The sequence below is a fragment of the Benincasa hispida genome, chromosome 6, assembly GCF_027475165.1.
Source record: "Benincasa hispida cultivar pf3 chromosome 6, pf3_genome.v1.1, whole genome shotgun sequence".
NCBI classification, from domain to species: domain Eukaryota; kingdom Viridiplantae; phylum Streptophyta; class Magnoliopsida; order Cucurbitales; family Cucurbitaceae; genus Benincasa; species Benincasa hispida.
Genome location: NC_143483.1, coordinates 59,286,498 through 59,302,900, shown reverse-complemented (window position 1 = coordinate 59,302,900; position 16,403 = coordinate 59,286,498). Strand labels below are relative to the sequence as shown.

General features: G+C 34.1%; 1 protein-coding gene across 6 annotated transcripts; it reads right to left on the bottom strand.

Annotated features, from left to right (window-relative positions):
- Positions 1-734: 734 nt before the first annotated feature.
- Positions 735-13,457, bottom strand: LOC120069700 (golgin Putative 1). Of its 6 annotated transcripts, none has more exons than XM_039021486.2 (22): positions 13,146-13,313; positions 11,466-11,546; positions 11,102-11,214; positions 10,571-10,620; positions 9,838-10,464; positions 9,672-9,734; positions 9,048-9,125; positions 8,238-8,441; positions 7,105-7,161; positions 6,905-6,979; positions 6,738-6,809; positions 6,240-6,302; positions 6,020-6,118; positions 5,610-5,687; positions 5,454-5,522; positions 3,392-3,439; positions 3,199-3,294; positions 2,958-3,034; positions 2,494-2,539; positions 2,318-2,416; positions 2,174-2,218; positions 735-1,161 (listed from the first exon to the last, which is right to left on the bottom strand). In XM_039021486.2, exons 5-22 carry the CDS (start codon positions 10,309-10,311, stop codon positions 1,090-1,092), a joined length of 1,815 nt encoding a protein of 604 aa, XP_038877414.1. In that variant the 5' UTR covers positions 10,312-10,464; positions 10,571-10,620; positions 11,102-11,214; positions 11,466-11,546; positions 13,146-13,313; the 3' UTR covers positions 735-1,089. The 6 variants fall into 6 exon arrangements, 4 of the variants coding, with proteins under 4 accessions (XP_038877414.1, XP_038877413.1, XP_038877411.1 ...); XM_039021485.2 differs by having other exon boundaries at positions 9,838-10,461; positions 13,146-13,287; XR_005479635.2 differs by lacking the exon at positions 11,102-11,214 and having other exon boundaries at positions 2,958-3,030; positions 13,146-13,457.
- Between the last annotated feature and the right edge of the window lie 2,946 nt (positions 13,458-16,403).

Below are 16,403 nucleotides of genomic sequence, written 5' to 3'. Positions count from 1 at the left end.
TTGATTTTATTCATACAAAAGTATTAACTTTTACAGACCATTCCATCACAAATTGTGGATGAAAATACAATGTCCAAGGTACTCGATGAGTTTTTCCTACCGTTACTATTTTTCGCGTTAAATTGTCACTCGAATCTTTTTTGGCCCGGAAACCCTCGACAATATTGATAAAATATTTTTGTATCGTTTTTGAAGAGTTGATTCATGCATGTCTAATTTGTTTATGCCATATTAACAGATGGTTTTTCTCAAAAATATAAAATAAAAATAAAAACAAATAATGGACAGCTATCACCTCTTTTACCTCTAAATTTTTTAGATTGTTATATATTCCAATCAACGTTTAAGAAACCGAGCTAAGTTTTGAAAACTAAAAGAAAAAAAATTAAAACATGTTTTTGTTTCTAGAATTTAGCTAAGAATTCAACTCTTTTACTTTAAAAAAAAATGAAAATCATTGTAGGACAATTGAGAGGAAATAGGTTCAATTTTTTTTTAAAAGAAAAAAAATACCAATCGAGGTTAAATACTTCTATGAATCACAAAACACACCTTTTGAGTTATCTACTTTGATAAATTACAAATGCACAAATCAAATCCTTTACAAACTCAAAGTTCTTCTAACCTACCAAAGTTGAGCATAGCATAATGTGTTGTAAACCCAGAGATCAAAATCGAAATCCCCACCCATATATCGTTGAACTAAAAAAAAAACAAAAAATCAGACCTAAAACTAATACAAATCCTTAACTCCCTATTTCATTGAAAACGTACAAAAAAAAAAAAGAAGATTATCATTAAAGTAAACAACAAAGAAAAAATTGAGTGCGGTATCAAAGCTCAAGGCTAGAGCATGAGATGCGACTTCAATCATCTTATCAGCCATTCTATTTCTAAATCGATTGCCTCTCTTCTCTAAAAAACAACCAAAAAGAATTTTCTTTTCTTTAAGTAAATAATTAACTATGCAGTGGAGAATAGATGAACAGAACCCGAGTTTCAACTTTTCGGTTGAGTTTTCTCGTCTTCACGTCAAATCTATTGCCATTGGGCTGCTTGTATAAAAATTGGAGATGAAGTTGAAGGGTCTTATGGTAAATTAGGATTGGTTAGCCCCATGGACTCGGCAACTTCTCTAGCAGCAAAAGTATCCGCTTGAGCCTGCAAAAAAACTCAGCACGTTTCTATGTTAAATACACACGTGTAGATCCAATATCATGCTAGCAAAAAAATTAGAATTTCTGCAAAATGCAAGAGTTGAAGCCCCACCAAAAAGAAAAAGAAAAAACCCTCGAGCACACCCTTAAAAAGATGTATGAGAAAAATAAAAACTTGTTTTGAAAAACTCTCAAATGTAGAGAACTCTCAAGTAAATAAAAAAAACAATATAGTTCTTTCTTTTATTCAAAACCATGCTTCTATCGTGCACCTCCTTTAAGCTAATAGTGAAACAACGAAAATATATTGGAAAAATTGTCCGAAATAGTTTCTTCAAGTTTTCACTTCTCAAAACCAACAATTTTTTTCAAAATTCATTAGAATAGTTTTAATCGGTCCATTTCGGGCAAGATCGGCCACCGAGATTTAGTAGTCAACTTTTGTTAACTTATCGATTGATTTCGGCCTTCTCGGTACATCTCGGTGGCCGATCTTGCCAAGAAGGCCCAAATCAATCGATAAGTTAGAAAAGGCTGATTTTTTAACTAAATCTCGATGGCCGATCTCACTCAAGATGGACCAAGAAAAACTAGTTAAACGAGATTTTAAAAAGCGTGTTAGTTTTGTAAAGTGAAAACTTGTAGAGGCTTTGCAGTGGAAAAGATAAAAAGAACTACATAACTCCCTCTCTTGGACCTTCCAAGTAATAAAAAGAACTATACCAAGTAATTCGAGGTACTTGGACCTTCCCTCTCTTGGGTTCACTCAAACCGTAATAAAACTAACCAATTGCTCATTGTCATCCTCTCACCCCCAGTCTATAACAAATTATCCTAACAATTTCTCTAACCAATTACTAATATAACTTTAATCGCTGATATTCCTAATTTTATCCTAACACGATTCCTATCACTTAGATGAAGATATACGAACAACAAGCTACATGAACTTCATATATCCAGAATTAGATTCAGATAATAGAAATGGGGTTGGGTGAAAGAGACCAAAAGCTTACCTGTAAACGGTGCAATAGATACATCATGAAAAGGTGTACAAATACCTGCAAATTACCTTTTCATGGTTAAACTCAGGACTCCGATATAAACCTTGCTCATCATTCCAGATATTTTTTTGAACAAAGAGGGGAAAAAAATCTCACCAAATAAAATAGTACTATAAGTCTTGCAATGGGATACCGCCAGAGAAATCTTGTTGCCCTGACTGCTCCAGAATCTAATAGTTTGGCTGCTTTTTGCAACTGCATGTTGCAAGTTAAAAAGTAAGATGAAGTCCAAGTGAAGGAAAGGTAAGCATTGCTACTAACAGGAGATTTACCTGTATGCTCGTCCCGACCATGTATCGGTGATGCAACGGGAGGGGCCTGAAATCGTTACTTGGTGAGGAAAGTTCGAGAATGAAAGATGCGTTAAAAGTATAGAATGGAATGACTAAAAATCACCAAAATCAGCATTCGAAATGTCAACAACAGGACCTACAATCTACAATCACCTTTTCCTTTCAGTGAGAAAGCAGGTTTTCATTCATGCATAACAGAGTCAGAGACGATTAGGTTGGGACAGTTATAGAAGTCACAAGACCAACATCTCATTAGTCTAAACTATAAAGCAGTTTCATGTGATTAAATATCATTTTATATAATCAAGAACCTGATGTCAATATTATTTCTTCAATACATTCAAATATTTAATTTCTCCTGGGCAATAAAAAGAGAGAACTATATTTCTTTGTAGGATGATAAAGTTGAAAATGACTATGTATCATCAGGGCAAGGAACATACTCGAGAGATTTCATTTCAGCATCTTCTTCCCAAGATGCAGAAGCCCGACGGGAGGCTCTACTTCTTTCTACCTCTACCTTTTCAATAACGCAGCCAAGTTATAATCTAAATATGGTTTCTTGGTTCAATGAACTATATGAATAATGAAAAATAAAGTTTATTTGTTCAAAAAATAGTATGAATAATGAATAGGGAAAGTGTAAATTATAAATCAAAATGAATAGAGCACTGAATGGCAGACCTGTGCCTCTTGAGCACGGTTTATTTCCTTCTCCAGTTGAAACTCAGCAGCAGCTTTTTCACTAGCCATGGCTTCCAATTGTGTTTGCTTGTAGTACTACCATAAACATATAATTTCATATATAAGACCTTCAAGAATTTTAAAACATTCTTTCATAGAAATAATAGTATGCATGGGCAATTAAACTCAGTACCAGTAGGTCAGTTAGTTCACGATAACGCTTCTCAAGCTCCATATGCTCCTGGTCATTTGAAACTATAATCAGTGAGTTGATGATTTGGTTAGTCAAAAGTGAACAAAAAGGAAAAAAATCATCTTCAATATTAAGTTAAGGGAACAGTTGAGACATCCAGAAATATCACGAGGGCTTTTTCAAAAAAATAATAATGATAAGAATAATAATTGAACTTTCATTCTTTAAAAAAAAACAAAAAAAAGAAAAAGAAAAAGAATAGCATAGTCACCGAAGCCCACCAAGAGAAATTGAACATAAGAGAACAAGCATGACTCAAAGACCTCTCAAGCTTATTTCTCTCAAAGGCACCACATAATAACACATAACCCGGTTGCTACAAAAACTTTCCCACTTAAGAAAGGGAGGGTGGGAAAGTAAATCCTCGTTCATCTCTTTGCAACCCCTATCAAGTATTATTAGTATCCAAGGGTTTTGATCTCAATAGAGTTGATTTATGAGCATACTACACATAAATCAAAGTAAGAAAATATGGTTCTTCCAGAGATGCTTTTTGCCAAAGCAATATGGAAAAAGCAAGGCCTAATTCTTTAACAAAAGGGAAAGGGAAGTTAAAAACAGGCAGTAGAATTAGCAAGGATGATTGTTCACACAAGATTTCAACAAGGAAATTTAATACGTGTAATAAAGTTGATTTTTTATTGATTTATATGTGGGTGCAATACAATCTCTAATATTTATCCTCTGAGTCTCTCTGAAAGTAAATTTGTTTTCGAAGTTGATTTGTCTTGAGGGCTTTGCAGCTTGTTCTCAAATGTGAATTTGTCTCAAAGGTTTTGCAACTTGTTCTCAATGTTGGTTTGTCTTGAGATTTACAGCTTGTTCTCAGAGTTAGAGTTTTTGAGTTTGGAAGTCATTTGATCTTTGAATTACTTTTGGTCTTCAAAAGGGTACTTGGTCTTAAAGAATTTGGAAAGTCTCCTGCTTTCTGAATTCTCTCTAGAATTTCCTCTGGAGCTTTTCACTTTTGCACCCCAAAATGAAGAACAACTCAATTTATAGAGTTCCTATGAGGTAAAGTAGGTTGGCTTGGTTAGCCATGTTGGCCCATTGGACTTGAGCTTTACTGATTTTGGGCTTAACCCGTATGAACTTCGGCTTCAGGCCAATATGTCATCAAATGAGCTTTCTTTTGGGCTTATTTAAATTTGGGCTCTAATTCCATATAACTCAAGATGGCACGCCGAACTCAAATGACCATGAAGACACATGATATTATCAAGATTTGCTAATTTTGTCTTCGATTTCGATTTAAAACACGTCAATTGAAATTTATCCCAAATTCAATCATTTGCAATTTTGTCATTAATTTGAGAAATGATTATTTCCATCCACTATGAAATAGAAGGAAGGTTTAAATCCTATTTTAGCCATTGAACTTTCATATTTGTTATATTTTAATCCTTAAGGGGGTGTTTGGGGTAAAGTGTGAAATAATGAAGAGTAAGGAGTTATGAAGTCTTGGGAGTTATGAACTCTTGAGATCCATAGTATAAGAAATTGATAAGATATAAAATTGATGTTTTTTAGTGGTAAGACTCACCAACTCCTTGGGCCAAACAACAAGTGGAGTTCACCACTCCTACTTCACAACTCCAACTTTCCAACTCCCTTGAGCCAAACACACTCTAAATGGTCAAATATTATGTGTGAATTCCTAAATTTTGTATATAGAACTATTTTGGTCAGCATCACTAATCTGTCAGTTTTTAAACTGACAGCTTTCTATTGAGTAATTTATTAGAAAGTAAGTAGAATGACTAAAATGTTTTTTTAGTCCAAAGTTAAAAGTACTAAAATAGAATGTTTGAAAGTTTAAAAACTAAAATAAGAATCTAAACAGAAAAGTGTTCTAGACGTGAATGTGCGGAGAGATTGTTAGGTTAACAATAACTGCTAATAATATTCTAAACAGTGGAGCATTCATAAATTAATATACCCAGGAATATTTGATCAAATAGATATGCTTAATTTCTTGATCAAACAGAAATAAATTACGGACCTGACGCGAATAATGTTCAGCATCCCTTTTCATAGCAGCCATCTCAACTCTCATTTTCTGCAATTCAGCCTGAAATTGAGAAGATAAAGAGGGCAGGGTCAATGCCATTGCACTTAATTGAATCAGCTAATTGGCCAAAATGCCGACGACACTTGCCTCCATGGAAGAAAGTTTCAGTTCAGCATCTCTCTGACCTTGTCGGGCACGCTCCACTTCTTCTTGCCAGGCTTGCATCTTGATGTTCAAAAGTGGAAAGGGGGAAATGGATGATAAGTTAGACAGTTGCAACTTAGAGAGAGAAACAATGCCACTGCTATTGCAAGAAAATAAATGCTTTTTCCCCCCCTGATAAGAGATATATGCGGTGTATAGTATAACCCCTGGTTTTGGAAGACGTCCCTATGAGCCAGAAACCTCTATCTCGAAAGAGATTATGTATGAAAAGAAAATGGAGTGGTATCTGACCCCATAACAATATAGCAATTAAGTCGTAAAAATTAAATTCCAGCCCATGATGAAGTAAAATATGCACCCAGAAATCAGCTTCAACATCAGGCGATATTTACCTGAATCAATTGGTTTGCCTCTTCAGGTGACTTCTTTTGTCCACGGCGAGCACGAGCTTCCAAATCTTGCAGTTCTTGATTTAAAGATGAACATTCAACCTAAAGGAAGAGACTTACTAATTATATGAAGATTAAATCTGTTTAACTAAGGAATGCAAATGCAAACTTGAAAATTATATTAGCATTGGAATTTACATAAAATAATCTATGTTTCTCTTACCTCAAGCAGCGCTACCTTCTGCTCAAGCTCTGTTGCTTTCGATGTCCGCTCATCTGCTACTCTCTGGATAAGGGAAAAAAAAGAAATCACAGGAAATGATACATAATACAAATTAAATTAAGGTGACACAAAGGATAGAATCATGGTGACATCTTTGAACCGATGTTCTAACAAGAATATGCAAATGATGAGAAATTAAAATTCATTATTCGGGTTCAAATATAAAAATTTGTACAAAATTTTTAATTTTTAAGTACAATTTTCCAGTTTTATCAATATATTTATATTTCTAAAAATGTTTGGGAGAGAGAGAGAGACAAAGGAGGGGGAAGATTATTAGATTGAAAGAAAAAAGATAGGTCGGTATGTTAGAGAGAAAAAGGAAAAATTATATGTAGAAAGAGAGAAATTGTAGAGAGAAAAAGAAAGGTTTAAGAGAGATTTAAATCATTATGCAACTGTGAACTATAAGTCCAATTTGACGACTTCATGCTTTACCTGGATCCTTGCAAGAGCTGATGCTGCTTCCATGGCTCTGTGTTCCAGTTCCATTTCTCTTTCCATGGAAGCCTGTAGATAACAATGATCATCTATTTGAAGACAATTGCACAAAACACACACCACAGAAACACGAAAAAGGGTCAAATAGACTTATGCATATATACCATCTTTGTAGCATTATGTGCAGAACGTTCTTCTTCTGCTCTACGCTCTGCAGAAGCTAGCTCCTCTCTTAGAGCCTATAAAACAATGGACTTTATCAGAACAGACGAGTAAAAACATTCAAATAACAGAAGGCTTTTCTTGGTTATAAAAAAAATATAGAAGCTGTTGATATAAATAAATAAATAAATATCTCACTCACTTGCATCATTCTAGTCTCAGTTAGTTCTCTATTCCTCATCATTGACTCCATATTTGCCTGGAAAAATCATGTAATAAAACAAAAGGATAAAATATGTCAGTAGTCAAATATTATAATCAATCAATATAAGGCAATAAAGATTCTCCATTGCATGAGAAACTTATAGGCATAAAGTTCATACAATAGAGTATTATAAGGACCATTGGATGACTAGATGAAAGGAAAATGAATGAATTATTAAGTCATGCTTGAAACCATCCTGGATAAGCCCAATTATAAAAGGAGAAAGCTACAAACCCGTATATTTAAAATCATAAGCTCAAATGGTAGTCACTAATTATAATGTTAAATGTCTAAGGAGTTTTTGATACCAAAAGCAATAGATTAAGGTAGTTGTTCTACAAGATTATTGAAGGTATATGTAAACTGGTATAAATACTTGTCAGTCTTATAAAAAATAATCATGCTTGCTTTTATAACCCAACTTTCCAAGGCCAAAACAATAACAATATAACAAAGAAAAAGGCATTTCTAGTTGGAGGGTATTGTTTGAGATGGTGAAGAGATGGTAATAAAGCGATTAACAGTAGAAGCAGGTTGAGAGATTAACGCAATTATGATAATAACAGGTGGTACAAAAATGTGGATTCCAATATTCTGTTGTTTCATTTCAAATGCAGGCATGAGACATGAATTATATATCTGATTGGTATATACAAGAATTGCGGTTTGAAAGAAGTGCTAACATGAAGAAGGAGAATATTAGAGAATCGATAAATACCAACTGATTTTCATAGCTGAGTAGACCAAGATTTTTAGCAAATTGCACGAGAAAATACAGGTAAGGTGAGAAGAAAAGTATTTGCGCATGAGATTGGTCCTAACCAAGTGTTCTAGGTAATTGGACCCTCCCAATCTTGAGATCACTCAAATCCCATCTCACTCACCAAAATATAATCTTTCTTCTCAATTCCTCTCCCTCTCTATTTATAAACAACAAGCATAACAAACTCCCTGACTTATTACTAATATACCCTTGGTACTCTAAACACTCTAATCCCATTCCTATCAGATTTACAATTTTCAGTCACAACTCATCATACATTACAGCAAAAACAGAATGGGCGACAAACCTGCATCGAGGCCAGACTTCCTTCTGATAAGGCAGCCTGCTTTTTAAGTGCATCCATGGAACCAATAAGAGCCCCGATTTCAGTGTTCTTTGCTGCCAAAGCTTCAGCCATACTTGACTCAACTCTTGAGACTTCACTTTTGGATTCCAACAAATCTTGCTCTAGCTGCTTTATGCGAGCGTCATATGATCTACTCAATTCTCTCTGTCAGATGACAATCTTAACATGTGAAAAGAAGGAAAATACATAACATGCCGGAGTGTACCAAGAACAGTATAAGACTCTAATTCTTGTTGACATGGTTGAGACCATTCTAGGGTCCAGGGGTAGAGAAAACCCCCTACACAAAAACATCTTCCAACAAAGACTTATAAATAATAATAATAATAATAATGAAAAATTCATCTGGATCATTTAACACCATACACGAGCACTTTCATTGAAACTAAATTTATATAAAGGAATACATCAACTGCTGGAAACTAAAAAGAGAGAATATGTCTAAAAGACGTTTCATTTAATACTAAATAAGGTATGACATGGACATGAAAAAATAAATTCAGGACCATAAGATGTCTAAGGGAGCATTTGGAGCAAGGAGGAGCGTTGTGAACTCCAAGGAGTTATGAAATTTGAAGAGCTGTGAACTCTTGGAGCCCATAATGGAAGGAGTTAGCATTTTAGTCATAGACCCACAAACTCCTTGGGCCAAGTAAGGAGTAGAGTTCACAACTCCACTCCCCTCGCTCTTACTTCAGAACATCCCCTAAGAGTTCACTTAACACCTAAGACAGATGTGACAGCTCTCACCTCTGCAATAAGAAGTTCCTCCAACTGTGCATTTTCAGACTTGAATTCTTGAAGTCGTGATGAAAGTCCAGCACAGACCTATACCTCAATAAGAAAGTGGTCAATCATCCATTGAATACTAGGCATCTGACTATTGAAGACAAAACTATTCTAAAATAACCATTCCGAGATACAGTTGTATTCTTATAAACCGAGTTCGTTAATGAGGTGTGCAGTTTAAGATTTGCAGAGTAACATGCACTTGATTGAATTTTACCATAATACAATAATGATTTATAGAACAAACATAAAATGCAAGGAATACAAAATGGTATGATATAGCAGCTAACTACAGCATGTAAGGAATACTAGTTATTTTCATAATTCTAATAATAGTAACAAGATTTCCACGCCTATGAAAAAGATGAATATATAAATCATTGTGATCATGCATATGTTTTTTTTTCCTCCCACTTTTCCAACACCTGGACTCCAAATTCTACAACTTATTTAAACATCATTAAGTATCATTTTAGAGTAAGTAATTCATTTAAGGGAGCTGAAGCTCAATTCTACATCTGGCATATTCTGATCATATACACAACGAAAAGAAGTTCACGTATGGGGCATGACATAAGAACATACCTTAACTAGCCTTGCTTCTTTCGACTGACCAGTGGCATTAGAAGTTTTAAGTAGCACTTGTGCCTGCACGCCAACTAAATGAACTTTTAACAAAACTAGCCGTAGAAAGAGATCAAAGCTGAAGAAAATAAATAAAATGATATTACTCATGGAACCACTATTATACCTCTTCAAGTTGGTCCTGCACTTTTATAGAAGCCTTGTCGGCTGTATTCTCTTGTTGCTTTTGATTGACTGGTATTTGAACCTTTTTAGAATCATCTTTTGTTTGACTTTCGCCATTATCCTGGAACTCTGTAGTTGCAGACTCAGACATGTCTCGATCTACCTTTGAGATAGTGTCTTCAGTTCCCAATTTACTGCTCTGCTCCTCATCTTGATGTTCTTTATTGATCTCCACAGCTGCTTTATTAGGTATTGACAATAAATGTTCTTCGCGAACATCCGAGGCATTCACATTATTTAATTCAGTTTTAGAAGTTGGTGCAATGACTTCAACATCATCAACGGCTGCTGAAGTATCCATGCCATCAGGAATTTGTTTTCTGGCTTCAACTACCAGGGCATCTGTTGACGGACTGTCTAGCACAGGGACGTTATTGTCATCGTCATCTGGCTTCCTTTTGTTTACTTGGGTCATAGACTTATCAGACGCAGTCCGGTCGTCTTCATTGGAAGAAACAATTCCATCCTTTGCAGATGCCAACACCACATCTGCTGTTGATGATAATGTGCTTGTTTGTTCTTCAGCAGTGTCATTTGCTATAGAAGGTTCTTTTAAGGATAGTTTCTTCTATGCCAAAAAATATTCAAATGCAGAAATAAATAAATAAATAAAGCTTAGATGTGACAATAATGTATGATGTTACTAATTGTTAAAATAACTGAGCTTAACCCACCTTTTTCTTTGTCTTTGTCCTCTTGGTTTGAGATCCTTGGCCATTAGAAGCTTCATACAACAGAAAATAAAGCAGATTCATGACCAATATCACCACAATAAAGAACAACTTATGAGATGGGAAGGTATGTCAAAACCAGGAATCCAGAAATCAATTTCAGTTTGAATATTTGCGAGGTGTTCTTTTCGTTTTTTATCACAAAATTCATCAAAACTGCGCTTTAATTTTTCCAATGCTTGAATTCGTGAAGGCAGCATAGTTATAGGTAAAGGAACATCTCAAAAGTCAAAGTGTTTTTTTCAGGAAAAAAATATTTAAAATGATATTAAACTTACAGAACACATTCAAAAACAAACATTGGTAATATTTCTAAAGAGTGATTTTTTATTTTTTTATTTTTTTGTCGGACCTTGAGGATTGACCAACCAATATAAGTTCGGTTCTCAAACATTATAATGAATCTGCAGAACATGACGCAATTATAACTGGACCATACAAGTGATGTATTCATCAAAAGGCCTATAAAATAACCTCATGCCCGGGTAGCTTAAGGCCAGATCCCAATCCAAGAATAAATTTCTGAGGACATTCAAGATGAGAAAAGAAAATTTGTCTTCGGAAGCTTCCCTAAATTCAGCGTTTAGCTGCAGCATATTAAATTTCAAGATATAGGTATCAGAGAACTCGACAATTTTAGATATAAAGTAGTTCGTTAAATTATTTATTACTTAAGTAAATCAATTAATCATATTAATTCAAGCAATTCCATTTAACAGAGTGATTTTGTTATAGTAAATAACCAAGCATACAATTATTTCTAATATGAAAATGAAATAAAAACATAAAAAGAAATGAGCTTACATCACATAAATATGACATAAACCAAGATGCATACCTGCAGTTTGAACATCAGACTGCTCTTCTGATAGCTCACTAACGACGAGCTTTGCCTTTCGATCTACGACTTCAAACAATCCTGACAAAAATAAATAACATCTAAGATATTTCTATGCAAGGGAAATCTACATACAGATGTGTAAATGGACACACCCATGGGTGTTCGTGACTTCTTTATACAACTAGGATGTTGTTGACTCAATGCTCAATTCTTGCTAGCCCACTCTCACTAATCCCCGGGGAGGCTACTCCCGGGTGGCTCCGAAAGATAAAAGGAGGTATATAAGACCATTACAACAAAAGGTAGAGTACAATAAGAAAAACATGGATATACTCTCCAAGTGATAATAATATGCAAATTCCGTTTTTCTCAAAAAACATGGATATAATCTCCAAGTGATCACCGTAAGGTTGCACAAATAGAAGATGTTAAGAGCAACTTCTGTTTTTCTCAAAAAAAAACATGGATATAATCTCTGAGTGATAATAATATGCAAATTTCTTTTCACCATAAAAACTATATATAGATATGTGCAACAATAAAAGTAATGTAAAGAAAAATAAAGTCTCAATGACGTTTAGAAATTAAGGTAATGGCCAACATCCGAATGTAACAATCAAATGCTCATTCAAAGTTCAAACCTCACACCTCAACTTACATTTACAAAGCAAGAAAGAAGGTCAAGAAGCAGCGAGAAGAAAAAAAAAATACATAAGTCTGTTAAACTATAAAGGTTATTATAATCATAAATTCAAGCATCTTGATCGAAAGAAAATCATAAACTCACGCAATAATCACCTAAACTTCTGTAATAGTTGCAATTAAACTCCTTCATTGTAACTTTATTAATTATAATCTAAAAATTGCGTAAATCACCCTATATTATAATAATTGTTACCTTTAAACTATCATGTTGTGACTCTAAAGCCTAACCACTAACAAAGCTATATGGTAAAGCCTAATTATAGTGATTTCATAACTTTAGAGGGAAATGGTTCAAATCGATAGCTTGCGGGAGAAATGGGTGGTTTTCAAAATTATAAACAATAAAAACAATGCAGACGTTCTAATTGATATGAAACTTAAAGTTACAACCACAGTGGCCTTCTGAAACTAGAATCCTCATACCCGAGTTTCTACTATTATATCACCAATGAACCCGAAAGCTTAAGCTGTAAATTTAATTATTTCAACACTTTAACATCTACCGGTATTAATATACTCGAGATAAAGAAAAGTTCCATTAGATACTCATTAATTCGTGATATCTTCATTAGATACTCATAACTAACCTTGAGAACAAGAACCTCACATAATTCCATCAGAACGAAAATAAACAAAAACCTAAATTCATCAGTTTGGGCCCAAGTTTAAATGAATAACCAGGAAAAAATCCAGCAGCCGACAAAATGTACTCTCCAGAACTTTTCAATTACAACACTGATTCAAAATTCAACTCAGAATGTGAACATACTTCAATCATAAGTCGATAACATTTTCACTCCGACAATAATTCTTACACAGTAACACATCAAACTCGAATTCATGGAATTTCAGAATCTATGAAAAAAAGTAAAAGCTATAATTCAAAACGAATCCAAAATTGATTAAAAACTGATTCAGATCAGAACGAAAATACGAGGACATATACGCAATAGAAACCGAAGAACGTCGAACCTTCGGCAGCTTTGAACCAAGACGCCATTAGAAAGCCGAAACTCGGATCGGAAACAATGCCGAGCTCAACCAAGCTGTAGCCTGGGATTGCGACGGACGATTGCGAGGAAACGAGAATTTCCGACGAAGGCAGTCGTTAGTTAAGGAGTCTGATCGACGAGTGAAATTGAAGGAAAAGCGGCAGCAATGATCAGGTGCTGTGAGGAGTTTGGCGCCGATTGTGTTCAACCAACGTATAGGTTCCACGTCACCAATCAAAATTTTTTTTTTTTTTGGATTTTAAGAAAGTTGTATATAAATTAAATATGTTTTTCCACAAATTCCATTTTTGGTTTCATAAGTTTAAGGATATTGTTTCATTAAAAAAAATAATAATAAATAATGAGGATAGTTATAAGTGATTTTAGATTAAACAGCATAATTGACCTCTAACGAAAAGCAAAAACAACAAAGTCAAGAAAATAATGTGATTTAGGCTGAATAAGCAACTGATGACCAAATTGGACTTAGAAGGCAGCTGGTTTGGACCTGGCCGATCCTCATAAAATGTCTAATGGTAGGGATGGCAAAATTTTCCTACAGGTCTCCGACCCCAGGGCGAGGAATCCCCAGTTTGATCGGGTATAAGGGTCAAACCGAAGATTTAAATCGGGTCCGTGATTGAGGATGGGACAGGGATGAAAGGATCGAATCCCGTGCGGAAGCATACTAATGTTGGTGCCATTGATTTCAGTTTAAGATTTCTAGGAAAAAAAAAAGATGAACAATTCAAGCATGCTTAAAATTTAAAGACACATAGAGAAGAGAAAACTTACCCTTGGAGGCTGTTTCCAAATTAGTTTCTTCTCTACAAATTGTCTCCCACATACAGTAACTCAATAGCACGAATACTGCAACCCAGTAACAATATAGAGAACATCACCACTTTGGCTACCTTGCTATTCGCTAGCAAGAATCAGGATTGTGGGATCTTATGCCTTTTGAACAAGGAATGGGAATTACCAATTTTTCAGAGAGAGAATCTCCTTTTTTAAAACGAGAATGTCAAATGTCACGTACTCCTTTTTTAGTCTGATCAACTATCATTTTAAGAGAGAAGGAAGGGGTGGGTATTGGGTTGTATGTTCTAAAACTCGCAGTTTGTAATTTTAAATATATTCTATTTACAATAAAGATGTTATTGTTAGTTATTCAAGAAAATTATTGTTGAATATGTAAATTGAACTTGTATAGACTAAATCCAATAAACTAAAGATCCATGGTTCTTACATGAGTACTCAGACTTTATGTAGAGACATAAAATGGATCAAGTTCAGGTAAATAGCCAAAATTGTCTATAGTATACGAATAAGGTTGGGTACCTTGGTAACACTATTGGATGCGACCCACTTAGTAGATGTTACAATCGTTGTAAAGTGCTACAAACGAAATGATCTTAATTCATTCATGTGGAGATATGCGAGTGGGACATCCTATGCAAAGAGTTTGTATAAGATCTGACTAAGAAATAAGTCGCTCTTACTTTATAATGTTGTTTACTGTTTAAGATTGTTAATTTCAAAGTGATGACCTAGATAACTTGACCTTAATCCTGAGCTAACTATGAACTCCTGTTTATTCGGATTATCCTTAAATTTGCATGGGTGGGGGTTGACTCAACAATGCTGGTTCAATAAGCCTCCCATTTTAGGGGTAAGACCGGGTAGATAGTTGGGGACATAGGATGCGAGATGGAATTCGCTCCTACCCGTAGGATAGTAGAGAGTTCGTTCCTTTAAGTGCTAACTCCGGGTCTTGAACAAGGGGCCTCAACCTCTCATTGGCCAGAGAGGGGCTCGGTTTTGTGATTGGATTACAAACTAGTTGTTCATTAGAGGATCCGTGGGACTTAAGGAACAAGATGTAATCTTGGGGGTAAAATAGTCATTGTCAGCCGTTATTACGAACAACCTATGAAGGGTTAACTTACTAATTATGGTTATATTGAGTGGACACAATATATCTAGGAGTGCAATTATTGGGCTTTGGTGGAGTGACTCGTCAATTAACGAATGTTGATTAGTTCGGTTTAAAGAGTTCAGCCAATTAATCTCGGATTGTTGGAGCCCATGTTCTGTAGGTTCATTAAGTCCCCTTACTAGCTCACAAACGGATTAAACCTTAAAATAGAGTAATGAGTTCTAATTTGAAACGTTCAAATTAAAATTAAGGGAATTAGTAATTATATACGATATAATTACACATTTAATTATCAAATCAAACAAAATTGGAGAATTAGATAATATTTAAATTGATAGGATGTAGAAACATGCAATAGAAGCAATTAGAATCAATAAACACTCTAATTACATTTAATTTGAGCTCTAAAAGCATGCAAAACCAATTTTCATAGAATAGGGTTTTAAGAACATATACTTTTAAAGAATTCCTCCCAATTCGAGCTGCTCCTCACAAATTCTCAACTCCAAATCTTCAGTAAACCACGAAGAGATCTTCTCTATTAATCTCAGCCTTGAATTTGAGTGGTGGAATTCAAGATTGAAGTGAATTTGTGAAGGGAATATAATGGGGTTTTAAGTGAAGAACATTTTTCTCTATAGAAAACTCATTTTTTCCCGCAACTCTCTTCCTCTTCATCAATAATTTTCTAGAGTTTTATGTATCATCTTCATGCAAGCACTGGGGCATTGGTCAATGCCACTTCAATTTTTGACTTGTAAGTTGTGGCTAGGTGTTAAATTAAGAATTAATCCACCAAATTGTGGATAATTCCACTAACTCAAATAAATTGAATTAATTTTTAATTTTTAATTTTAATTTTAATTAATTCAAAATTAATTTAATTCAAAAAAAGAATCAATTTCTCAAATTGAATAAAAATTGAAAATTAATTTGGTTTTAATTATTCAAACAAAGTTAATTAATTAAATAATTATTTAAATTGATATTAAATTAACCAAACACCTAATTTATACATGAATTCTAATCAAGTAATTAATATATAAATCATTATTTAAATATTATAAACTCTCCATGATAAGTTAAATGTTTAATTATATTGAATATAATTATTCAAACCCTAATTAGAATTTGAACACTTCAAATTGAAAAACCCTAAATTCAGTTTGAACACTTCAAATTGAAATCATTTCAAATTCATTTAATTTACTAATCCAAAGTGTCCATATTTTACGAGCTAATAGAGGGACCTTATGGACCTACAGATCATGAGCTCCAACGATTTTAGATTAATTGGCT